Source organism: Miniopterus schreibersii, assembly GCF_964146895.1.
Source record: "Miniopterus schreibersii genome assembly, chromosome: 19".
Taxonomy (NCBI): Eukaryota; Metazoa; Chordata; class Mammalia; order Chiroptera; family Miniopteridae; genus Miniopterus; species Miniopterus schreibersii.
Genome location: NC_138119.1, coordinates 39,351,600 through 39,377,619, shown reverse-complemented (window position 1 = coordinate 39,377,619; position 26,020 = coordinate 39,351,600). Strand labels below are relative to the sequence as shown.

The window sequence follows — 26,020 nt, the reverse complement described above, 5'->3', positions numbered from 1 at the left end:
AACTGAACTTTGGAAAAGTCATCCTATCTTAAGTCTCTTCGTGGAGGGTGTGGCGGCGAGGCAGCCGAGCCTTGTGCGGGACACGTGGGGACCGTGTGGAGACACGATGGGCTCATCTCCCCATGTCCTCCCGCAGCCTCTAGAGTCATTTTCTGCCCCGTCTGTGTCCTGTGGATGACAGGGCAAGCCCGGGGGCAGCAGACAGCAGGGCTCCACAGTGCTCAGGCCGGCCCCTCAGGGGAAGGAAAGCCTGGCTGGTGTGAATGTCCAGGTGAGGACAGGGCTGTGGGGACAGTTTCCAGGAAAGGAGGGAGGAGGTCACACCCTCAGCTGTTCAACAGCACCCAGCATCACCCGCGTGAAGAGGACAGGGATGGACTGGTTCCCATGTCTTGGGTGCCTCTTTCCGGTGAGGGGCCCAGCCCCATACAGACATCAGCACTAAACAGAAACACACTGGGGGTGGTCATTTTAAATTCATTCTTTATTTAAAAAGCGTTTTCTGGGTTTTTAAAACTTCTCCAGTACGTAAAATTTCCCTGCCCCTTAGCACTTCCTTTCTGCCTCCTCCACTCCCGCTCCGGGTGCCTCGGCCACAAGACCCACGTGGAGACCTCGCTGTGGAGACCTGGGAGCTGGAGGGGCAGAGGGCTCGGAGGAAGGTGGTCACTGGTCAAAGGAGAAGTTCATTTGCACAAAAATATAAACTGTGAAGGATGAGACCAGCACATACATGTATGGATTGATCTACAACCCATATAAAAAAAATAGACCCAAACTGTCACTTTACATTATACAAAATAATATATATTTTTTGAACAGCACTTACCCATCTGCGCGTGCGCGCGCGCACACACACACACACACACACACACACGTACACACAGACACGTACACACGCACACATGCGCACACATGCACATACACATGTGCACACAAGGTGCAGCGGCCCGGGCACATCCGTGCAGGCTGGGGGTCAGTAGGCGAAGATGACGTGGTAGGTGACCTGGTGGCCATTGTCCCAGGCGTAGAGCAGACGGTCCTTGGGGTTGTAGTCGACCTGGGTGGTGTAGGAATACTCGTTCTCAAACAGCAGCCGTGGCACGACCTGCGTGTTCGTGTGGGTGTCGAAGGCATAGGAGATGTTGGCATGGCGCTGGTTGTGGCTGTCCACGGCGTACAGCACCCCACAGATGACAAAGCAGTTGCCATACAGGTTCCTGCGGAGCCCTGTGCGCCACGTTGTCTCCTTCTGTGTGCTCAGGTCCACGGCGTTGAGCTTGCTCAGCACGATCACTTCCTGGCTGAAGCCCTGGTCATCCAGGGCCGGGTAGATGAGCCACAGCCCATTCTCATCCACGGCAAAGTCCACGTCCGAGTGGCCCTGCCAGCTCCAAGGCGTGGCCTCCTCATAGGCCACGTCGTGCAGCATCGCCCAGGCGGCCACGTAACGGCGGCGGAGGTCGTACTTGATGAGGTTGCGGGTGAAGGCCCGGCTGTAGTAGAAGGCCCCGCCGTACACCACGTGGCCCGTGCCCACCCAGCTGTAGGGCAGCTTGTAGGAGTTGCTCCAGCGGCCTGTGGGGACAAGGCGGGGCTCAGGCGGGCGGCCCAGGTGCTGGGATGAGTGAGGGGTCTGCCACCCAGGTTTGTATTGGTCTCCCCACTTTCTACATTTTATAGCCAATAACTCAACCTCTCCACACCCCAGCACCCTCATCTGTCCCATAGAAATGGCCGGAGCCATTTGCCTCACTGTGCTGTTTCAGGGACCCGGGTGCTACCCCACGTGAACGTGGTGGCGAGCTGTTGGGGCCATGGGAAAGGAGGTCCCGATTCCACACCATCCCATCTCCAGGGAAGGCCCCATCAATGGCAGAGAGCTCCCTTTCTTGGCCCTGGTCACCCCCAGACCAGCCATGATTGAGGCAGAGCCCAGCGGAAGGAAGGGCCTCCAGGGGCCCCCAGAACGCACCCTGCTTGAAGTTCTCCAGGTTCCGGAACTCGACCAGCGTGTTGCCGTAGTAGTAGTTGGTCACGTAGATCCGCTCGTCACTGGCCAGCGGGTCCTTCATCCAGGCCCCTTCATTCCGTCCATATGTGTTCTGGGTGGTAGGCCCCGTGATCGTGGACAGTGTGTCCTTGCACCTTCCTAGGGGAGAGGGGGGTAAGGGTGAGGGAAGAAAGCCCCCCAAGCCTTTGGCTAGTTCCCCACTTGGAGGCTGGACTCCTTGGCATGTTCATCCCCAAGTAACCCAACCGGACATTTCTCAGCCTTCGCTCCTGCTGTTTCTCTCGGCCTCCCTCTCACAGCATCCTGTCGCTCTCCTGGGCCACTGTCACCCCACACTTCCCTCCCGCTGCCTCCGACGTCTGATTCCCAAACCTGTCCCCAAGGATCTCAGCTCTGTGTCCTTTCCCGACACCATAGCCTGCTCCCAGGGTGCTGTGAGCGCTCCTCCTACAAGACACATCTTCTTAGCAGTGTGCGTGCCTCGCTCCCCTCCCCAGGCACAGGCAGACGTCTGAGACTTGGATGAGAACATGGCAGCGTGACCGGTGTGACCTGAGGCCAGGGCTCTGAGGGGATGACCAGGAACATGGTCCATCAGCCACTGAGGTGCCCAAGGGGGCTGGCCCAGGCTGTTTGGGGTGCAGAGACCAGCCCTGCCTGAGCAGGGGACGTTCATGCCCCTGAGGCCACCTGCCAGGTCTAGACAGCTGTCCTCAAGCCTGTGCCCATCACTGCTGTGCATTGGATGCAGGCTCTCTGCCTTCAGTGGCGTGGCTGGCAGGGTGCTTGCTCTGGGGTGGGACCTCCTCCTAAGGTCAAGTCTGCTTTAGTGGGACAGGAACTCAGCAATATTCTGAGGGGCTCTTTGGAGCAACCTGGTGCCCAGGAGAGGCCCTGCCACTAGGACATACTAGGCTCCAGGACTGGTTGGAAGCCTGAAGTGTCCTGAGTGACCGAGACCACGTGTGATGGTGGAGGGCATGTGTTGTCCCTGCTGCACCCGTGGCCTGGGGAAGGCGGAGGAGTCTAGCTGTCATAGCTCTGTGGGCCTTGCAGCGGGACCAGCAGGACACGCACTCCCAACGTCAAGCTGGGGCCACAGACGGCAGCAGTGAACAGAACAGTTGCTCCCTCACATCCACAAAGGGCTACAGTTCAGATCCAGGGTGCCCTAAATTCCAGGCCACCCCCATTTCCAAACGGTCCCTGTCTGTTCCGTTGTCCTGCGTCCCGTCAGTGGTGGAGGAAGGAGCACCATGGTCAGGACAGGGCTGCCAGGCGCTCGGGGTGGAAGGTGGTTTCCCAGCAGACCCTGCAGTGGGAGGACAGTGGCAGGGTCCGGGCAGCTCTGCAGTAGATCCCTAGGCCCTGGTCAGGCAGCGGGGAGGATTCAGTTTGAGAGGCTGCACAGGTGTACAGCGGAGCGCCAGTCAAGGGACTTAGGGCACCGACCGGGACAGCTCCTGGTCCGGAGTCTGGCTCAGGGCAGCACCGCCCCCGAGCGGTCTCATGGCAGGCAGCCCATCCCGGCCCACAGCCAGAGCCAGCCAGGTCTCGGGGGGGCTGAGGTGGGTGCTTTGTGGGGGAGACATTCGCCCTAGATCGTGGTATTTCCCAGCTTCAGTAAGACACAGGCTGTCCCTGCTGTTGTGCCAACTGTTCTCTGTGCTCCCCCTCCCCCAGCCAGCCCCTTCCAAGCCAGGAACTGCCGTCCTCAAAGTCGGAGTCCCCTCAGCCTGGGCTGTGTGGCACAGCTGCTTTCCGCTGGCGTTGCTCACATGGCGCCCGCGGGCCTGTGGCTGGGGACCTTCCCTTCGGTCTGCAGGCCCAGCCCCCATCCTGCCTGCCTCTCTCTTCCCCATCCTGGAGCTACGCTTTCACCAAACGCTTGTTTAAACAATCAGAAGTCAGTTCTAATTTTCTTGTTCTGGAATTTGTCTAGAGTTTTACAACTCCCCCGAGGAAAATGGTTGACCTTTTGGGAGATCACAAAATCAGGTCTGGAAACCGTGGGATAGAATGTTTCTTTTAAAAGTAGCCACACATCTCAGCCCAAAATCAAGACTGCCAGACTCATTAACCAGCAAATAACCTTCTCGGGCAGCACATCAGTGGCCGTGGCCGTTTCAGCCACGCGACTGTCATGTAACTGATAATGGGGGGTGGTCCCACTGGGCCAGGCACAGGCGTGGCAGATCTGCAGAGAAGGTTCTGGAGAGGAAATGCCACGCACGACAAGCCCTGGACAGGCACGGCAGTGATCAGTGGCTCGTGGAAACAGAAGTGCAGGAACGCACGGCACCCACAGAGCCGGCCTGTCCCCCTTGGGGTTAAAGGACAACGCCTGTGTCCACGTCCCTGTGTTTTCTGTGCAGCAGAAGCAAAAGGCAGCACCCAGCTCTGAAAGGCCAACAGGCTAGTCCTGAGAGCCAGGCACTTATCCTCTGTGATGATGTCCCTCCAGTTGAACAGGATAGTGACCAACAAGAGAGAATGTACCCCAACCCCCAGCTTCTGTGGCCCCTGGATGCCAGGACACCTCCCATCGGGGCCTCAGCATCTCAGCCAGGCTGCTGGAGGGGGCAGAGCCCAGAGAACCCCAGCAGGGTGCATGCTGGGGTCACACCAGAAAACCCCACTAGTGGGGACACCCAGGGATGGGCGGACAGAGGCTGGGTGTGGGACCAGGCAGGGGTGGGGGAGGGCAGTGGAGAGCTCCACTCCTGCTGGGAAGCCGTGCGGAAAGTCGCTCCCAGGCAGGTAAACGCCTCCCTGGGCACTCAGATGTGGGGCCACCTGCAGCCTGCACTGTGTTCTAGCCGAAGGCAGGGGGCGGAGGGGGCAGATTCCTGTTTCTGGGTGTGCTTCCCTCCCCCTCAAGGGTGCTGTGGTGGAGGAAGAGGACCCCAGGGTGTTTGCCACCATGGCAAAGGGGCGGTGCTGGGTTCAGGGATAAGTCCCAGGAGCATGGTCACAGTTGCCAGAGCTGGGTAGAATGGGACCCTCCTCAGACCCCAGGGTGTCTGCAGCTTCGGACTGTCCATGCAGAGGGATGGCCCCACGCTGCAGTCAGCCATCCCCCATGCAGGACAAGGAGAAGGCGGCACCCGCTCCCCTGCCCCACCCATCAGGATCCAGAGGGTCACACAGTAGGACCACGGCCTGACTAACTCACTGCAAACCCTCACTTCCCTTGATACCCATATACCCAGTGCCCCACGCAGGATGCACTGCCAAGTGTCTAGAGCTCAGGAAGCCAAGGTCTGGGCTCTGTTGGGTCCTGTGAATTTTAGACAGGATGCCGTCCCTCTTGGGTGCATCACCCGGGTGTTGAGGCCGAGCACTGCTGCCCACTGTCAGCAGCAGTCCCACCGTCTGGTTCCAACCCATATCCAGGCTCGGCCTTTCACCTGAGCTGACTGGGAGACCAGGCCAGGAGAGCTCACCTATGACATTCCGGATGTCACCCTCCTCTGGGTGCAGGGTGGGGCTGGCAGGGGCTGTGCCCTGCCTAGCAGTGTCTTTCTTCCCCAGCGAGTCTGTCCCGACCGTGCTGGGAGGCACCGAGGCTGAGTGTGGGGTCCCCAGAAATGTGTCTGCAGGAGCCAATGGCAGAGAAGCCAGGGCTGGAGGTGGCTGGGTGGCCGTGTGGGCCACAGTGGTGGCTGGCACCTGAGTGGAAGGTGGGAGGACTGTCTCCCCTGGGGGGCCTGGAGACTCGGACACGGCTGGCAGTGGTGTGGAGATTGGGTCAGCTGAGGCAGAGATGGTAGGGACGCTGGGGGCCGAGGTGGAGGCCGGTGACCTTGCAGAAGGCAGGGCTGTGGCCTCGGTGCCTGCATCGGTGGTCACAGCAGCACCATGACGGGTGGCTGGGGGCCTGCGGGGTGCAGTGCTCAGCAGCTGATCCTCAATCAGCAAGTCCACTCCGCTGTCACCGCTGAAAAACTCGTCCTCTGGGAAACAAACAGGGTCACGTGGGTGCAGGAGAGAATGGCCGTTAGAGGACCAAGAGCAGACAGCACTTTGCGGGTTGATAAGAGATTTCTTCCCCCAAAATGACGCCCTGACTTGGGGATAGAGCCCCAAGAAGAAGGTGAGTGGGGGCATGGTGTGAAGGCGCTCCGGACAGGCTCTCTCCCGGGGACTCTGACTACCAGGAGGACAGTCAGGGAGGAAGCCAGGCCACCCATCCATCCACTCAGCTGACAGCTATGGGGCAGGAACAAGAGTGAGCAGAGTAAGATCCTCGCCCTCCCGGAGCCACTGGTGGGGATGCGTGAACAGAGGACACGATCGTGCAGGGACCGCGTGGGGAGGGAGGCCGACGGGCGAGGAGGGTGCAGGACCTGCAGTGACAGGGAGTTAGTGTCAGGATGGCTGACCGGGAAGGGGGCACGAGCAGAGGCCTGAAGGACATGAGGGAGTTAGCCAAGCAGGTACAGGGAAAGAGTGCTCTGGGGGAAACAGTGGCTGGGCAAAGGTCCTGGGGCCGGAACATGCCTGTGAGGCTGCGGGCAGCCGGCAGCCAGTGCGGACAAAGTGGAGGGTCGAGGTGGGGGTAACGGGAAGTGAGGGCAGAGGGCGCTGGGAGCTGGTCGTGGGGCCTGGGCGCTGTGTGTGGGCTTCTGTTTGAACCAAGTGAAACGGGGAGTCTGCAGGGTTTGAGCAGAGGAGGAATGTGGGAGGCACAAGCCTCCTAGGGACACAGAGGTGTGACCACAACAGAAGTGGGTGACAGTAAGTCTCCTCTGCTCCTCATAGGCTCCCTGAGGGACTGAGGTACAGGTCACAGCAGGGAGAGTGTGGCAGTTCACCTGACTCGCTAGGCACTTGTCCCAGAATACACAAAAAGCTTCCCACAAATCAATGATAAAAAAGACAACAAATAGTTAAAAATGGGCAAAATGATTATGGCAGCAACTGGGTGAGCAGAGCCAAGGATGACTTAGGGACTGGACCCTTCGGGGTGCTGGGGAGGGGAGGGGAGGGTGGGAGAGGAGAGTTTGGGGAACCAGATAAAGATGAGGAAAAGCCAGCATGTTTCTGGGGAAGGCGAGGATGGAGGGGAGGGGAAGTGCCGAGTGTCAGTCACGAGGCCCAAGGCCCCTGGGGAAGGGACAGGCACACCCAAGGGTTGTGACTGGGGGAGTTTTCGGGTGACAGGCAGCCACCTCGGGGTGCAGCAGTGAGCAGACTGCAGAAGCACGAGGCTCCCTCCCGCCTTCCCTGGCCCCCCCACTCACGCTGCTCTTCTATGTCATTCTCGCCCTCGGGCTCCTTGGCTTTGTAGTAGGTGAAGCCCCGGATGACGGTGGGCTGGGAGGCCGGCCGGCCGCGCAGGTGCACCCGCCTCTGGAGGGGCCGCTGTGGCGGCACCAGCTCGGGTGGAGACAGTGGCTGCGTCCGCAGGAGCTCGATGGAGTTGACGTGCTGGGAAACAGTTTCCTCCCTCAGGAACCTCTCTTCGTACTGTTACACAGAGGGGACACGGAGTCAGGTCACTGGCCAGAGCCCAGGCCACGCCAAGGACGGGCTGATCCTGCAGGAACTTGTTCTATGGCCCCCACTTACAGATTAGGAAACTGAGGCACACAGGTTACTGAGCAGGGTCTGTGAGCTGGTGTGCTCAGAGTCAGGGACACCCAGAGATCCAGATCCTAAGGGTGGTGGCCCCATCGGGGAAGTGGTGGGGACCTGAGGGGTGTGGCCCAGCCCTGCTCTCAGCCACCAAAGCCACGAAAGGCCCCTCTCATGCTGAGGAGGAGGTGGACACTCCCTGAGATCCTGCCACTCTCAACTGCGGTGAAATCCACCCAGAGAGCAGAGCCACTTGGAAACAAAACCTCTGTCCCCAGATGCCCGGAGACCTGAGGGGCAGAGCAGCCCTTCGGGGTCACTGAGTGTCAGCTGGCAGGAATCCCTGGTATCATGGCCAACGTTCTCACTCTGCTTAGGAAGGAGCAGATCGGGCTCTCGTGTTGACCTTTAAAATCTGCCCTGGAGGAAACGTGGAGTCCTCACTCCCAGCCACACCCCAGGTCTGCGCTGGGTTCCCGTGATGAGTTTGCCCAGATGGCGCACCAGACATGCATTCCTGGCACGCAGTGGAGACCGAGCCCTGGAAGGCAGGGGTACTGGCTGGGGCCTGATAGGTGCCCAGAGGCACCCGGCCCCACTCCTGCTCCCTACTCCCACTTCCTGTTTCTGGCCATCGAGGTGACCTTTACCAGAGGTGCAAAGGATGCATTTTAGTGAGCACCTACAAGGCCAGACAGGTCCCTTTAGATTATTTTCCACCTCTCTCACACTGGGGCAGGTCAATACTATCATTCTCGTTTAACTGATGAGGAGAGAGGCTCAGAAGCTTGGAGCAATCTCACTGAAGGTCATTCAGTTAGTGGCTGAGAGGGGCACCTACTGTCACATGGCCGTTCAGCAGGCCCAGGGATGCCTGCCTTCAGAGCCTGAGTTTTTCCCTGCATGAAGTCACAGGGTCACAGCCATGACCACAGGACTAACTCGTGCCTCCAGAACCTCGCCACGTCCCCCGGTCCTCAGGGTCACATCTGGCTGGTGCCCAGCAGGCCTGGGGATACCGGTTTCCCACCGGACAGAGCTGCCTGGGAGGCAGACGGAAGACCCAGGCCTTGACTCAGACCCCTAGAGCCATCTAATTGCTGGGCCCTGGTGCCCTCTGCATTTCAAAGCCGCTGCCGCTTCCCTGAGGCAAACCCCAGGAGCTGCCTTTAATTCTGGGCTCTCAGGGATGGGTGGGGCTGTGGCTCCTTCTTGGAGCCAAGGGGATGGGGCAAGACCTTGCACAGACCCAGCCAGAGAATGTGTCATTTCCCCAATTCCTGGCTATAGGCCGTGAGGGCCACAGCGGCGCCACCAATCTCAGATCCCTTCTCTGTTAATCCAAGACTCTGTTGTGTGACTGCAACTCCTGGTGTCCAGCCACCCTCTATTCTAGCTGGTGCCCAGGGCTGTTACCAACCCTCCAGGCAAGGACCTTCTTGGAAAGAAGCCCCCAGAATTGTCAGCCGCCATTCTGAGAAACCGTGACATCATCTACAAGAACCCTGAAAATACTAACTAAACCCAGACACTCACTTCGTCCCATCATCATGGGGCACATTGAAGGGACGGGGTGAGAGAGACAGGAAGGCCCAGCCTCGGCCCCTCCTCCCTCGCTGGCCTGGCTCTGTCCCCGCTGCCGTTTGAATGGACTGTGCTGCCTGCAGCAGTGTGATGACTGGGACCTCAGAGAGGACAGGGCTCTGCTGAGCAAGGAGAAAAGTCTGGTATTTGAGTTGGTTTGCTGTTTGCCCTCAGGAAATCTGAGCTGGTTCCTGAACACACCACATAATGTGTCATCGAGATAGTGGGTGACTCTCGAGCTTGGCTGCCTGGGACACGGGAGGCCAGGAGGGCAGGGAGTGGCAGCCTGCACTGGGCATCAGGCAGGCCGAGGGCACCCACAGGCCGCGAAAGGCGCCTCCAGGTTCCCTTCCAGCCCAGACACCCTTGGCTCTGAGGTTCTGAGCTCAGCCGTGCTTGGGGTGTCTCACCAAGCAGACTAGGCACATGCCCAGTAGCTACCACATTGGGACACCCTGAGATGGGGATGAATATAATCTTTGAAGGAATATGATATTTCCCAAAAGCATCAAAGCAGTCACCATGGCAAAACCAGGAAAGGAGAGGCCTTCCTATACTCTGGTTTGGGGCTGGTTTTGTTCTGAGTCACATGCTGGGCAGGGTGCAGGCACCGTGCTGTCCTCAGGGCTAATCCGCTGCGTCCTGCCCTCAGAGCACATGTGCCCGATGTCCCAAATCTTGGCACTGCCACCTGGCACTGCTTGACGTTGCTCTGCCCAGGAGTCCCAGGCCCATGGCCAGGCTTAGTACCCACGGACTCCAGTGCTTGATGACCCAGGAAGCAGGGCCCACAGGCAGTGCCACCCAGCCCTCCACACCTGATGGCAGCCCCGGGCCTGGCCCTACCCATGCCCTGCCTGACCGGTGGCCTGGGGGAAGGTAAGCGAGGTAGCTGTCACTGCTGCTCCCCAGGGGGCCAGGCACCTCTCCCATGCTGACCTGCCTCCCTGGTGGCACCCGCACTCTTGACGTGTTTCCTCCAGTCTTTTGGGTTAGCTCCCAAATTAATGCCTGTTTCTTGGGCATCCACTTAGGGGATAACATCTAACCACCAGCACAGAGACGTAACCTAGTAACTGGAGCCAGAACAAACGGGCACCGGAGGGGAGGAACTTTGAAGCAGGAGGGTCTGTGGGTGTCGCTCAAATCTCCTCAGACAGTGACCATTTCATGCACAGCGACGTCATGCAGGGACACAGCTGGGCGAGCAGAGACGGAGGTTTGAGACCCCTGCCACCACTGAGTAAGGGGGACCCTGAACTCTCCCAGTTCTGTCTGCTCACCTGCAAAGTGAGGCTATGACCTCTGTCCGGCCCGCTTTCCAGCTGGATCGTGCCTTCAACACAATCCCCGAACCTCTCTGGGCCTCATGTTGGGTAAAACGGGTCGACCCACCCCATCCTGTCCACAGAGGTGCCCTGGGATGAACGGGACCATGCCTGTGACAGCATCGGGTCTGAAGGCTCTGCAAGCCGGGCGCTCCTGCGCGGGGGCTGTACCTCGGGGTGGGCGTAGGCCGCCGCCGCATCCCTCTGCAGGGCCGGGCCCCCGGCCGGGAGGCCGCCCGCCACGCTCTGGGAGCAGCTCTCTTGGCCTCGCTTGTTCATCTCGGCTTGAATCCCTTCCACGTTCTCTTTCATTTGCTTGTTTTCTTTGGTGAGGTTTTTAGAAACTTCCTGAGAAGAGAAAACATTTAAAAAGAGGATTCATTACTGTGCTCTGAAGACAAGCAGGAGGCAGCTGGCTGCCATCTTTTGCTCAGAGCACAGAGACCCGCCAGACAGGCTGAGACACTGGCCAAGAAGTGACTGGGGCCCCTGAGTGTGTCTGGCTCTGTGCTGAAGACCCGGGTCCAAGGCAGCATTTCCCACAGGAGCCCAGCCTTTCTAACCGTGACCTTGTGGGTTTAGGGTTGAGCATGGCAGAGAGAAAGGCTCTAAATGCACCTGGAAGTGGTCCTGAGGGGGAGATGACAACTCTGGAGGAAGAAGATGACCAGCCACACCAGGCTCTGTGACTGCACGTGAGGTCCAAGATTCAAGAGCTCAGGAGGGAGGTGGACCCGCAGCAGAGGTGCATACTGCAGGGGGCCTGAGTCACGGGCAGCTGTGGGTGGGCTCAGAGGTGCCCCCTCTCCTCGAGGTCTATCGACATTTACTGCGCTGGGTCCAGCGCTGTCCCGCTCCGGCCCCATTCTAAGGTTTCCATGACCATCTGAGCTCTCAAATGCCACGCCTCTCTCCTGGCCGTGTCAGGGAGGGTGGACAAGCAGCAGACTGGTGAAGTGGAGGATGGGCTTGCTTCCCGCCTTTGACAGACAAGGGAGGGCAGCCTGGCAGGGTGCATCCGTGTCCTAGAAGGAAGCCAGGGGCCCAGGCGCACGGCGACACCCAGATTCCATGGCTCGGGGCTCCTACAGGCCAAGCTGTCTCGCTGCAGTGGACGGGCTCCGTGATCCGGGGGCGCAGGCCACACCGCCCTCTCTGTTGCACAGAACTTGCTGTGAGAACAAGGGCCCATGAGAAAGAGGTCTTGTTTCGGGCCCAGAGTGAGCGGCCTTACGGGGCGTGGTCACACCTGACAGGTGTGGTGGGGTGGCCACGTGCAACCATTAGGTGCACGGATTCTGGAGGAAATGGCACAGTTCCCATCCCGTGCTGCTGCTTCCAGACCGGTGCCCATGTGTGAAACCGGGAACTACTAGCAGTTCACCTGCGGGTTTTCATATAAGGCTATGGCTGGTGTGGACCCAGAACTCAAGCCTAACCTTTTATTTCACAGATGAGGAAACTGAGGGCCAGAGTAAGGATACGATTTGCTCAAGATCATTTGAAACAAGTGGCAGAACTGAACTGGGCCCCTGGCCTCCCTACCCTCTGGATCTCTGAGAACTCAGCCAGCTTTCAAGCAGCACTGTGGACACCAGCAGGGACAGGGAGGGTATCCTTGCTCCTCAAGTGTGGTCCAGAGGCCAGCAGCAGGTGTCACCCGCCACCAGGAGCTGGTTAGAGATGCAGAAGCTCAGGCCCCAACCAGCTTGTGATGGGAGCTGCCTCCCAACAAGCCCAGGTGGTCTACATTCAAGAAGGGACTGTGGAGCTGCCTGAGACATGGGCAGTTGGCAGCTGTGCCCGCTGAGAAAGGACAGGAGGTGAGAGGGGTATTCACAGGAGCCCGGTGCTTTCTGAGGTCCTGGTGGGTTCCATGGTTCTGTCCTCGGTGAGCACCTGCGGACAGTGGCCCCAGTGTCGGTGACCCCGTGGGGTCCGGTTCGATGTGTTACATCATCACTAAGGGGCCAGTGGTCAACCAGATCTGCAAGGACCACGATCTGTGCCGATCCCCCTCCGTGAGGGGAAGTCAGGGCGACGTGGCAGACACAGATGCTAGCCCCTCAGTACTGCCAACGACAGTCTCTGGGGGGACTTAGGTGTATCTGCTCTGCTTCCCAGCATGGCCCCAGGACTCCACTCTGAAGGACTGAGTGGCTTCACCCTATGAAGCCTCATTACCCAAACAAGGCCCATGATTCCTGACAGCTTGAGAGTAGGCACTGGCTGTGCACTGGCATGGGGCCCCACACATTGGGATTGCTCGGCCCCTGGTCACTGATTTATAGCCCATTTCTGGGTTTTCACAGAGCAGACTGGAGGCAGCCTAGACCCCAGAGCCCAGAGGGGCCCAGAAGCCACTTGCCTCATGGGAAGAGCAGAGCCTGCCCGCTGCCTGAATAAGCGCCAGTCTGGCGGTGGCATCACTCCATCGGCTGTCCCCCTACCACCCTCATCCTGGTCTCCTCCTGGGCTCTGTTCCCCTCACACCAAAGGCCTGTGTGGGGCACTTCTCAGGGGTGCAGGGTATGCCCCCACACTGGGCACTCTCGGTCCCACCCTGCAGAAGGGAGAACCCTGTGACCTCAGGCTCAGGCTTTTCCCTGGGACAGCGGCAACCATGACAGGTACAAGCGCATGGGCCACACGGCGCTGTGGTGGGAAGGTGCATATCTAGCAGGGCAAGCTCACCCTGTGGTCCCCGCAAGGATTCCTGGGAGGAGGATGGGCGGAGGGGAAGAAGGGCTGACCAGCTGGCCTAGGAGCCGTGGGGGCTGGAGACCTGGGAAGTCTGTCCTGAATCCTTGGGTGAGGCCCAACAGGGGACTAAGAGGTGTGCACAGATCAGGTGCCTTGTGCTGGAGGGGCAGCCCTGGGTGTGGGGGCGCCTCCACATAGGCAAGTGGGGGCCTCTCTGGTCCCAGGTAGGAAAAAGCAGGAATTATGATACTTGCCTTTCTCACCAGGCAAAGCTGCAGCTTGGCACCCACGGGCTAGGTGGAGTGGGGGGGGCCCTGGGGGCAGGGAGCAGGGTGGGGACCCAAGCCGTGTGTTGTAAAGAGATGCCCAGACACTTGGAGCAGACCACGCGAGATGGCAGCTGGGCCAAGCAGGGGCCCCCACATCTGGAGGTGCCTGGCCCACAGGTAGGTGGCTGGATGTGCACAGGGCCTGGATGAAGAAAGCAGGCCTGCGGGCAAAGGGAACAGGCTTCCTCGTGGGAGTGATACGAGCAAGTGTGGGGGTCATAGACCCCAGTGGGAGGGCTGGAGTTCCCGGCAGCTCAGCCTGCCATTCCCTTCTCTGAGCCCTCCAGGACACAACTAAGACCAGGTGGCCGGGGACAGCCATCCCTGCTGACAGCTGTCTCCAGCCCCTGAAACAGCTGGTGCTGACAGCACAAGCAGGACATGGCCCAATCCCTCTGACCACAGCTGACAGAGACCGCATTCAGCCTGGGGTGGAGCTGCCAGCTACTGAGGTCAGTGCTCCCCAAGCAGACAGCTGTAGAGCATCCAGCCCATGTCAGGTGCTGGCCAAGACCTAGGAAGCCCCAGGCCTGTGATGACTGTCCATATTAGGGGGACCTACCCCTTGACTATAGCCACATTGGTTCTTCTGTATGAAAAAGAAGATATTTATATTATGGTTCACTGATTCTCTTGGTCACCAACAATGTGCCTTCTGAAAACACATGTGGGAGATTGGATACACTTCTGGGCTCTATCCAGAGAAAGACATGGAGACCTAGACCTCTCCTTACCTCCTCCAGCCTGTCCACGCGCCCCGCCAGCTTGGTGGTGACCGAATGCAGCTTCAGGAGGTCCAGGCCATAGAGGGCCCCTTCCAGCATGTCGATGATGGTGGCAAGCTATAGACAAGGGTGGGTTAGTTTGGGCAGACAGACCCAGGCGAGACTAGCAGGGAAGCCCCAGCCAGGAGCTGAGAGGCCCGCAGAGGCTGGCACTTGTGTAGGCGGCCACGCAGGCAAATGCAGTGGCGTAGGTGTATCTGCCTACTGGATCTTGGGTAAGCAAGTGGAAGAACCCTACAAGGACAAGTAAAACAGTTTATTCCTCTTAGTGACTCTGTCCACGCAGGCATGTCTGTCTTTCCTACTAAACTGCGAGCTTTTTGTAAGTAGTGCCTATGTTTTCCGTTCTTTGTTAGCATAGCGCCTGGCCCACAGCAGGTGATCTGTGGATACTCAGCCAAGTGGCTGTGAGCTCCGTGCCTCGTGGATAGACTCCCACCCCCCCACGCTCACCTTCATGGTCTGCTGAGGCCGAGAGACCCATGCTTTTCCTTAGCCCTGAAAGCTAAGCTGACCCCGGTTTACAAGAGCCGCGTGACCCACCTCTGGGGCGGCAAGCTGTCACGGCACCAGTCTTCTCAGGTCCTCCGGTGCTGCCCTTCCTGCCAGTACAGGGGCCCTGGAGGAAGGTAGCCGAGGCTCCGGTGCACCCAGGGCTTGTGGGGCAGGCTCTGGCAGAGGGCAGATGCTTCACCGAGCCTACCACTGAGGGCCTCCTGGAACAGACTGCTGGACACAGACTGCACCTCTGCTCCCTGCCCAGCTCCCAGCCCCAGGATTAGAGACAGAACTCAAGTACCACACACCTGGGTTTGGAAGGTCTTGCTCCCCACCAGACAGAGGCAGCTGACCCCTGGGTAAGGCCACGAAAGGGTGCCTGGTTCTCAGGTACTGTGATGTTCTGATTCCTGTTCCAGGAGCCCCCAGTGTTCTACCCTATACCCAGTGACTGTGCCTCAGGGCAGAGCGGCAGCTCTGAGGGGTGTGGCTGAATCCTGGGTCTCTCACTGTTTGCTTAACACCGTCCTGCTTAAAGAGGTATCAATGACCGCCAGTGGCCAGGGGCACTTTGCAGGACCATTCATTAATGCAGTGTGTGTCTGTGTTGGTCCAACAGTGTGCTGGACGGTTGTCATCTCAACACTCATAACAATCCCACAAGGAAGGTGATACTATTCTCACTTTTCATTCAAGGGGGCTCAGGCCAGACAAGGAAATGACCTGAGTTGATGATGCAAGTGGTGGCAGAGCAATGACCTGAACCTGCCTGTCTGACCCCCAAACCAAGCTCCTCCCTGCTGCCCACACTGCAAGGGAAGGGGGCAGGGGGAACAGATGAGGCCCTGGCCAACCCTTAGGGCTGCCCTGGGTAGGCCTGAGCCTCCTGTCCTATGGACCAGGATTGAGGACCACAGTTTGATGACCGGACCCAGGGCCCTCCTTCCCAGTGTCACCCAGCCCTTGCACTGAGGACTGTGTGTGTCCCTTGCCTCTTTGGGTGCATGCTGGTGTCAACCGAGGCAGTGCTCCAGGGAGGAATGCCAAGTTCTTTAGGCCACTGGGCCTAGCAGCTGCCCCCAGGCCCTGCCTCACTGGCTCCTTCAGAAAGACAGGCATACTTGGCTCTCAGCATCTCCCTTGGATGTCAGGACTGAAAGTGATCAGTTTGTGTAAAGGCTAAAGCAGGTCCATTTACTCAAAGGCCTACGATCCCAGGCTTGTTAGACTCAAGGCTCCCTCAGGTGCCCCCTCACCCATGGCATTCCCCACCAGGTCCTACCTTCAAGTCCCGGCTGTCAGCCTCCCGAAGCTTCTGGAGCCTGAAATCCCCCTCGCAGGGGTTGAGGGCGGAGGGCGGAGCGACACAGGCACACTTGCAGGATGAGCCGGAGGTGACAGTCTCCACGGTGTAGAAGTCCTCCTTCCCAGAGGCCCCCGCCTTGACCCTCTGGCAGGCGTCTTGGCCCAGGGGTCTCACTACACACTTGCACTGGCAGTCGGAGCCCTCGGACACGGCCTTGACCTTGTCATAGTCCCCCAGCAACTAGACAGACAGAGAGAGGAAGGTGGGGCATGCGGACATGGCCCGTGAAAAGGCTCTCTACTCACTAGGCCAGAGACCTCGGACAGCTCTGACCATGGCATGAAGAGTCATCGCAACACCACCTGCGACTGTGACATTTCCTTGAAGGCACCATGTGTCGCTTCCTCCTTGTCCTGGGAGGCTGTGGGTTTCTCAGGGGCCTCAGCCCCGGCTTAGAGCAATGAGACGGGACCGACAGAGCTGGCCCACTGATGCGCAGGCTTGAAGACGGCTGCCTCCCAACCCACTCCCCTCCGGCACTGAGGGCCCCTCGGGCCGGACCACACTGGTGCCGGAGGGTGAGGAGATGAGCCCGGTCGAGAGCTGCTCTCGAGGACCACAGCCCACAGGGGAGGGAAGGACAGTCGTGGCAGGCAAGATGCACGTCCCCGTGTGCCTGGCGCAGTGGGAGCTCAGCCAGGGCCACAGTGCACCAGCCAGCACCAGGAAGACTTCTCAGAGGAGGTGGCATTTGACCTGGGCGTCGAAGGATGGGTTAGATTTGGAGAAAGGGAACTGGGTGGGGAAGTCGGTAAGGATTACTCAGCTTAAGTATTTATTTGACTCCTAGAGCAGCTTCTGAACTCAAACTCCAGGCCAAAGCTAGGAATGCAAACTGGCAGCCCTTTCTGCTTCTACGATGCGAACCATTTCCTCAGAGCGCTGGCCCCGCCAGCCCCTCCAGGCAGGGACACACCACAGCAGGCCCCAGGAGCCACCCTGCTGGGCACTTGTGGAGGAACAGGCTCCTCCCAGCTCCTCTCCAGCAGGGCCTGCACCCCAAAGCCAGGCTACCGTTCTAGGCACTGACATAGGGTCCTTTTGTCTCACTCCTGACCCCCTGGCAGGTCATGAGCCTGCTGCAGGGGAAATGTTCCTGGGATGCTGGTTGGGGGAATAGGCTTGCCAAGTTTTGTTTTGTTTTTTTGCAAAGGTTGGGTTTCTTCTAACACTAATATATATGTATTTATTTATACCTTTATTGATTTCAGAGAGAGGAAGGGAGAGGGAGAAAGATTGAGAGAAACATCACTGATGAGAGTTGTCATTGATCGGCTGCCTCCTGTACGCCCCCAACTGGGGATTGAGCCCCCAACACGGGCATGTGCCCTGACTAGGAATCAAACCATGATCTCCTGGATCCTAGGCTGACACTCAGCCGCTGAGCCACACCCAGCCGGGCTAATATTTTTGGGGGGGTTGTTGTCAAAGACAGTGGTTCAGTGGATGAAGGCAGTGTAGTTCAGGGTGACTGGTGGCTGAGCTGACAGTCAATCATTGTCCGCCCTCTGAAATTCCTCTTGGTGTCCTCCCTAACCTGTACCGAGACCCTTCCAGAGGCTCAGCTGCCAGGAAATCTTCGCCAGTGGCCCTGCAGAACCCCCATGTCAGGAGTTTCTGTCTTTTGGATGTAGGGGTCAGTGTGAGGTTGAGGGTGGGTACATACAGGCATATGTCAGCATCGTTATTAAGGGAAGGCCCAGGAGATGGTGTTTGGTAAGAGCCCCAGTGCCAGGGTTTGTGGAGGTGCAGGCAGCTACCCACTCCAGGGTCCTTTCTCAGCCACCCTGTCTTTAGATCATGGTGACACCCACCTCATGTCATAGTGCTGGCTCTGGGGAGCATGAAATAAACAGCCCAGAGAGAGCTGTCCCTGACAGGCAAGGGGTCTGGGCTAAGAGTGTTGGAAACTGGTTCTGCCCACTCTCAGCTGTTCCCAGCCTGATGGTCCTTAGCTGTGGACTGGGAATAGGGTGTATGAGGACTGAGTCATAAAACAAGGAAAGTCCTTTGTAAAGGGACACGTCACAAAGCCATCCCTATCAGCTGTCACTCCCCCCACCCATCTGCCAGCCCTGGGTGGGTCTGCATTTCCATGCTACCTCCCTAGTCAGGGGTCATCAGTCCCTCTGTGTTGGGGACCTCACACTCATCACACATGTTGCTCTCTGGCCACATTCACCCCATCTCCAGGGTATCTCACTCCTGCAGTGAAACAGCTCCCAGGGGTCCCGCCATCTGCCTCTGGCAACACCTGCCTTTCACATTCCTGTTCGGACCCATGGCCATGCAGACCAGAGGTGGCCTCCTTTCCCCAGCCCTGCGCCAAGGGGCTTGCATTGTTCCTCTGACTTCTGCACCGTCTCCTGACTCCATCACCTCGAAGGACCCCATGACTTTGAGAGGAGGACCCATGTCCCGTCTAAGAAAATATTCTGATCAACGAGAAGCAACTGCCTTCATTGAGCCTCCTGGCTCTTGGCACACCTGATCCGGACAGGCAGGTGGCAGGGTACCGTGCCTACCTGAGACAAGACGTTCTCCTGGTTGTCCGCCTCGTTCTGCAGGGTCTCGGCCTCCGGGGGTGCCACCGTCTGCCCGGTGGGGGGCTCCCTGGCTCCTGCGAGGACAACGCCGGACACGCAGCCGGGAGCCACACCCAGAGCCAGGCAGACAACCAGCAGCAGAGGCTTGGCCATGAGGGCGCGACAAGAAGGGGCTCGGCCCCGGGAACGACTGGCGTCCGGGTCCGGCAGCAACTGAGGCAAGAGGGTATCTCGGAGGGAGTCCGAGGGTGGCTGCTCAGAGCACTGTGTCCAGCTGGGCGCAGCCGAGCGCGCGTGGAGGGTGCGCCCCAGAGACCCCGGTCATCGCCCCGGCGCGAGCAGCCCCGACTGTGGGCCAGCGGCCAGCGGGGCGCAGGGAAGGAGGCGGCGGCCCCGGCGGCCTCGGGCGCGGGGCAGGGGGCTGGGCGGGAGCGGGCGGGGCGCGCCGGGAGCCTGGGGTCGCCCAGGGCGGGTGGCCGGGAGCTGGGGCGCGCGGACCGGCGCCGACTGCCGGGCGAGGACGGGCGCGGAGCTCGCCGAGGGCGGGCGGAGCCTCTATTGTGCGGCCTCGGAGATACAGCCAGTGACAGCGCGGGGGGGAGACGGGGGCGGGGCGGGGCAGCGGGCGGGGCGGGGGGGAGACGGGGGCGGGGCAGCGGGCGGTGCGGGGGGGAGGAGACGGAGGGGCGGTGCGGGGCAGCGGGCGGTGCGCGGGGGGGAGACGGGGGCGGTGCGGGGCGGCGGGCGGGGCGGGGGGGAGACGGGGGCGGGGCAGCGGGCGGGGTGGGGGGGAGGAGACGGAGGGGCGGTGCGGGGCAGCGGGCGGTGCGGGGGGGGGAGACGGGGGCGGTGCGGGGCAGCGGGCGGTGCCGGGGGAGACGGGGGACGGGGCGGGGCAGCGGGCGGTGCGTGGGGGGAGACGGGGGCGGGGCGGGGCAGCGGGCGGGGCGCGGGGAGGGCGGGGACCGAGGGCGGGGCAGCGGGCGGGGCAGCGGGCGGGGCGGGACCGAGGGCGGGGCGGGACGGGCTGGCGGGGGAGAGGAGGATCCAGACGCCCCGGGGGAGGGGTCAGAGGGGCGCCCCTTTTCTTCAGTTGACCGCAAATGAAGAAGGGAGAGAAATGGCCCTGAGCCGGGTCTCTGAGGTTTGGGGTCCCTTGGGCCCGCTGTGGGGGGCGGGCCCTGGGGGAGGGGCCTCTGCTCCCCGCGTCTCCCTCCCCCGGACTCGCACCCCCACTTGGCGCTGCTCCGCGGCTCGGACCCGGCGCCACCGCCACCCAGGGGACAGCCGCCGCGCTGCCCGGGGAGCCGGGTGCGCGTGAAATAGAAACGCGGGGCTTCGTCGCTAAACCCCGACGCTCCGTGTGCCCCGTCAAAGGTGCTGCCCAACACGATGGGCAAAGGGGACGTGTCGCCTCCTTCCGGCTTGTGACAACTCTCAGGTCTCTGCCACCAGATCTTAAGGAAGGCGTCCACTGTCCACACAGCGATTGTTACTCTGTCCCTTTGCTGGGGCCTTTTATAAACCTTCCGTGCCTTCGGGGACAACTGTCACCCTGGAAAGACTGAACAGAGCCGGACCGTCAGAGACGTGAAAGGTATTACGGTCCTTAAGAAATTTAAACACCTGCCTCTTACGCTAGCGAATAAGGGTTATGATCATCTACACCAAGGAGACTTCAGCTCAAATAAGTGCTCATAGTTGACAGAAGTATAATAATCTTTATTAATGTATTTTAATAGATTTTAAAAAAAATCCTAGTTTATGGACAAAAATCCAAGATTTGAGTATTTGTGGTTGTGGAAATGTCACACCCATGTAAGCTATCAGATCTCTGTTAAATGCACTTTTCAATTCAATTAAGTGGAGAAAGCTGGCTAAGGGCGAGGCCGCAGCTGGGCTGCTGGATATTTCACGGAAGACAGACAGCCGGTGTCTTCCCGCGGGGCGGGCGTGGGCGGAGGCGGAGCGAGTGCGCAGATCGCAGGGAGAGGCCGAGCCTTCCCGCGGCTTCAAGGGAGACGGCCGCTTCCAGTTGAAGGGCCAGGGTCTCATGAAGAGGGATACTCGTGGACCTCGAGGAGAAACACATGTATCCTCCAAGGACTCCTTATGGGTACCTGGGCTCAAATTCATAACTGGAGTCCAGCAGCTAACAGGCTGCATTTCAGAGAAGAGCCGCAGGCTGGCCCGCCCGCCTCGGGCCGTTTCCGTGGGCTGAGCATCCTTCGAGGCCCTGGAACTGAATTCCAACCGACGGGACTGAGACTTTCCCCATCCAACTGGAGCGGCCCAGCTGCGTCCCAATTAGCATCTTCACCAACCAATCAGAGTGGCTGCGTTTTCACCAATTAAGACAGTGCCTTTTGGACCAATGAAGTTGTGAGGATTTAGAGCCCTCATTTGCATGAAGACAAACCAATCAGGAGCCAGGGGTGGAGATTTCTCTCCATCAGTCGGCCTCTGCGGGCGCGCGCCCGGTGTCCGCTGCGGGCTGCTGGCCCCTGGCGCGGCTGGACAGGCCAGGCCAGGCCGGAGCGGAGAGGCTGGACTGCACAAGAGAGATGTCTCGCCAGAGAAAGGCCGCCTGGCCCAGGGCTGATTCATAGCCATGCTGTTTCACAATTGTGCCATATCACAATTGAGCTGTTGGCTCTGAATAAAGTTTCCTTCACAGCTCTCCAAACTGCGGATTACTGTTCGCCTTGAATTGGTGCCAAGCAGCAATGTCATTTAATTTTAGCCTTGTCAGGCAGCCTGGAGCCACCATGGAGCCCAGGCTTTGGGACCAGACAGGCGGCATATGGGATCTGGTTTTACTATACTTACTGCTGAACTTGGGTGAGTCACATAACTTCTGGGAGCCTAGGCCTCCTCGTTCTGACATAGGGACCACAGGGACATCCCCCTCTGCTTGCTGTGTGCTGACCATGTGTTCTTTCTTTACCATCACAGGCATGAACCCTGACCCCCAATTCGAAGGCTAAACATAATGGGCACACAAAGATCACAGAAGGCGTAATAAAGGGTAAGTGGGATTTAGCATCGAGACACTGATACAAGGTGAAGGTTACCTAGGAACAGGAGAGATGATTCTATTCTGAACTTTGAAGGGCTTCAGAGCCTCAGGCCTGGAATCTAATCACCTGGTGGGTGATTGTGGACAAGTCTTTCTCCTCTAAGCCTTAGTGTTCTAATATTGCTGGGTTGTGTGGAGATTGGGGATGTCTAAAAACTCCTGTCCTACTGCCAAATATTTGTGAACGTTGAATGAATGGTAAGATAGTAATCATTTATTTATTTTTTAAATCCTTACCCTAGGATATTTTTCCATTGATTTTTAGAGAGAATGGAAGGGAGGGACGAGGGCAGGGGAGGGGGGGGGGAGAGAACATCCACATGCACCCTGATTCCCGTATGGGGATCAAGCCTGCAGCCAAGGTACTGCCCTTGACTGGGAATAGAACCTGAGACCCTCTGTCCATGGGTCGACGCTCAAACAACCAAGCCAAACTGGCCAGGGCAGTAATCATTCATTAAATGGGGGTATTATTGTTCCTGTTTCTGATTCTCTATGTGAACTTAGTAGGAATTCTCTCTGTGCCTCAATTTCCTTATCTGAAAAAGGAAATGATCCTGTTTGATTCTGTTCCTTGTGATTTAAGTAAACAAGTTGTTCCTTTTTGGGGGGTTTGCTTATTTCAGGGACTAAACTTGAACAAGGTGTCGTTCTAAAGCTTGAGCGGTTCCGGAGGTGTTCTTGGAGACTGGGCTTTGCAGCAGCTGCCAGCCTCCTGTTTTTGTTGGCTGAGCAGCCCGGGCACAACCTGCCCAGGGAGATGTCTGAGTGCGGAGGGGCCAGGGAGAGGCTCCCCTGGGAGGATAGGTAGGTAGCACAGTCCGGAGCAACCCCTGGCTTGACACTGAGTCCCGAGTGAAAACCCCAGGGATGATTCACTCCATAGAGGAGGAAACCCAGCTGTGTGCTCCGAGGGCCCAGCTGGCATCCAGGGAAACTCTAAAAAGCGCCGTGACTGAGACGGGGTGGCGCGCCCAGCGTCAGCTCCGCCGGCATCCTTTTCTCTGCTCTAAAAAATTGCCTCCTTCCTTTCGAACACCCCATTCAAGCTGCTCCAGTTAACTTTGGGAGCACCCCAGCCCCACCGTTCCTAAGCTTCCTTCACCTCACTGACATCTCCACTGCAGCTGTCCCTCCCTCCTCCTCGTAAGGAGAAAGCCATTCGGAGCTGTTACCTGCTGACAGGTGTGGCTCCTGAACACCAGATGCTGCTCACAGCTCCCACTCTTTCTCAGGAAGTTTTCAGCGTCTGAGTTTCACTTCTTTTAGACCTGGAACTGAGTGTCCTGTGACACACTGCCCCTGCACAACTCCAGGGGACCATACATTGTGAATGGTGTCCCCGGGACTAAGGACGGTCTGAGCGCGTTGTACAGCCAGGTGCTGGCATCTCAGGTCATCCTCACAACCACCCTGCAGTGAAAGGGTTACCCTCAAGCTGCGGGCGAGGACACTGAAGCAGAAAGGGCGACCATGTGTTTAAGGATGAAAATACAGAGCTTGTGAGGGGCAAGCTGGCTCAGCCTCATGCCTGTCTGGCTCCAAGCTCGGGCTGTTAGTCACACCCCATCCTCCAACACCTGACTTTAAAAACCCAATAAAACCCCAACTTCAGCCCCTCACCCACATGCCCTCTATCCTTCCAGAATCCCTACTTAAGGTTCTCCAACCACATACATGCAAAGTGGCACCCCTTTGGAAAATAACTGCCTGCAGGGGCCAGGGCAGTGAGACGTCTCATCTGGGAAGTGTGGCATCTAGTCTCAATGCTGCCAGTCCAGCTGTGTGTGATCTTGGGAGCCACTGGCCGCTCTAGGAGGTCATGGCCTCAGCTTTGTCTGTTTGCCAGGAACTGAGTGATTTCTAGGGCATCCCCTTGAGCCCTAACATTCTGAAATCTTCGTTCCATGAACATGATTTATTGGTCCTTCTGCAGTGTTCTGGAACACAGGAGGCTTGGATGTAGCTGCTCACAAAAAGTATTGTTGTGTGTGTTTCTGGAAGACCACCAGTCACTAGAAAGTGTTGCGTATTTGAGATGTGAGAAGGGTGGTCGGTCTGCACTCTCCATGACATGTTCCTCAACAGCTGTTATAATAGGTGTTGCGGAGCCATGCTGTGCAGTCTGCACCTTGGAGGTGGTGGGAGACGGGAGGAGCAGGGCTGCCTGGGCCACCAGGAGAGTTTGGCCAGTCTGGTCAGAGGTGGTGACCACTCCTGACAGAGCGTGTGTCCTGGCTGCTGCTGGCTCCTCTGGGACGCGGGCCAGCTGGGCAGAGGTAGCCGTATTCTCAAGCGCGCTACATGTACTGTAACTAGCAAAGCATGGCTGGGTGGCAAGCGCAGTCTTCTCATTTTGTCAATAAGAAAACAGGAAGTGTAGGTAATTAGACCAAGGTCACGGAATCGCCACGGAGCTCAGGCCTCAGCTTCCTCATGAGCGAGAGGAGGGCTGGACTGGGCCTCCCCCCCACTCGCATGCCCTGGGGGTACCTGAGAGTATTTTAGGTGGTGCCCTGGATGTTCATCAATCTTGCTGGTTGGTTTTGTTTTAAAGTGCTTTAGAAAAACATGACACACATACAACTTGCTAGTTCATAGATGTTGCTTAGGAAAAGTGAATTGATTGAAGGTCTATTTAAGAAAAAGGTCAGCCCAGTTGGCATGGCTCAGTGGCTGAACGTCGACCCTGGAACCATGAGGTCACAGTTTGATTCCTGGTCAGGGCACATGCCTGGGTTTTGGGATCGATCCCCAGTAGGGGGCATGCAGGAGGCAGCCAGTTGATGATTCTCTCATCATTGATGTTTCTCTCTCTCCCTTCTCCCTTCCTCTCTCTGAAATGAATAAAAAAATACATATGAAGAAAAGAAAAAAAGAAAAGAAAAGAAAAGAAAAAAGAAAAGAAAAGAAAAGGGTTGTCAGTCCAGGTGATGTGGCAAAAATTGTGGAGGTTTGGGGACCATGAGTCAGGAAACATGCCCCAGTGTCCATGATGACAAAGCAGGACTCACACTGCTCTGACCCCCAGCATGTGTCTTCAGCTCTCGGGCATTTGGAGCCCTTTTAATGGGGAGAGACTGATCTATTGTGTATAGAGAAGAGAAACTGGCCAAGGCTTGGTTACCCCTCTATAACATCTACCTGCCCGCCCGTGGCTCCGGGGGCAAAGCTTTGCTGTCCACTGTCCTTGTGTGGGAAGCTTAGGGCGTCGGTGGCAAGCTGGTTGGCTGCAGGTGTATTCAGTTCAGCCAGTGCAGCAATTGCTTTTAATTTCTGAATATGAATGTCTTTAGGGAGGGCTCTCCCGTGTGCACAGACCTCACCTCTCCACATAACATCATCCTTGGTAACTCCAGGCGCCTGAAAGCACAAAGGTTGGAGACTCCTGGTTTAAGGCCTTACCTTTTCCAAGATCAAAACCCTTAAAGGCCCAAAGCACCAAAGGTCTTTGGTGGTGGGAATTCAGAGCACAGAGGTCCCTGGTGTCGTCAGCCCAGCTGATGTCTTAACACACCCAAGTCTCTCCTGTGTGCGGGTTTCTGTGCCAGCCACACTGGCGTGAGGGGGGCGGGACAGGAGCCCAGTGAGGAGGCGGTGAAGGCCCAGCGTTACACAGTCCTCTGGAAGCTCAGCTGTTTTGCAATGGTAAGACAGGAAGGCCAGTGACACCTGGTGTCTGGTGCCTCTTCATCCCAAACCAGGCGTCACCAGTGATGTCGCCTCTTCTCCCACGCCCAGTCCACGGCCAAGCCTCTCAGTTTGACTTGCGTTGATGTTATGTATCCTGTCTCCTTTTGGCTCATAAATTCTCACCCCCACATCTCTGATTAATATTCCTACCATACAGTTCCACCTGATCCTCTGCCTGAGGTCACCCCCCCCAATAAAGCCCAAGGCCTCTGTCTGCCCGTGACGTGGCCCCAGGTTGCCCTCCTGGCATTTCCACGGTTCCCCTGCCCTTCAGTGAGGCTCCAGGCCTCTGAGGTTCCTCCTGTGTGGACCACTCTTTCAAGAGAAGTAGAGAGAAATAGGAAGTGGGATGATCCAGAGACGGAGTTTCATTTTTGATGGACAGAGGTGACTTGAATTGGTTTCAGGTGGAGGTGAAGCATCTGTCGAGTGGGAGGTTAACGGCACTCACTGGACAGCTTCTGGGGTCTGGAGGCTGGACTCTGTTTCATAAGGAATCACTCGCTCCTTTTGCA

General features: G+C 58.2%; 1 protein-coding gene across 1 annotated transcript; it reads right to left on the bottom strand.

Annotated features, from left to right (window-relative positions):
* Positions 1 to 466: 466 nt before the first annotated feature.
* Positions 467 to 19,119, bottom strand: OLFML2B (olfactomedin like 2B). Its single transcript, XM_081122067.1, has 8 exons — positions 18,713 to 19,119; positions 16,104 to 16,367; positions 14,273 to 14,380; positions 10,678 to 10,854; positions 7,261 to 7,486; positions 5,461 to 5,970; positions 1,976 to 2,152; positions 467 to 1,578 (listed from the first exon to the last, which is right to left on the bottom strand). Exons 1-8 carry the CDS (start codon positions 18,884 to 18,886, stop codon positions 977 to 979), a joined length of 2,238 nt encoding a protein of 745 aa, XP_080978193.1. The 5' UTR covers positions 18,887 to 19,119; the 3' UTR covers positions 467 to 976.
* Between the last annotated feature and the right edge of the window lie 6,901 nt (positions 19,120 to 26,020).

What these genes read in the sequence shown, in the direction of transcription:
- OLFML2B (XM_081122067.1), bottom strand. Translation starts at nt 18,886, where the DNA reads ATGGCCAAGCCTCTGCTGCTGGTTGTCTGCCTGGCTCTGGGTGTGGCT. An exon ending in AGGAGAACGTCTTGTCTCAG is followed by an intron (nt 16,368 to 18,712) that starts GTAGGCACGGTA and finishes CTGTCTGTCTAG; the next exon opens with TTGCTGGGGGACTATGACAA. An exon ending in TGACATCCGGAATGTCATAG is followed by an intron (nt 2,153 to 5,460) that starts GTGAGCTCTCCT and finishes CCTCTCCCCTAG; the next exon opens with GAAGGTGCAAGGACACACTG.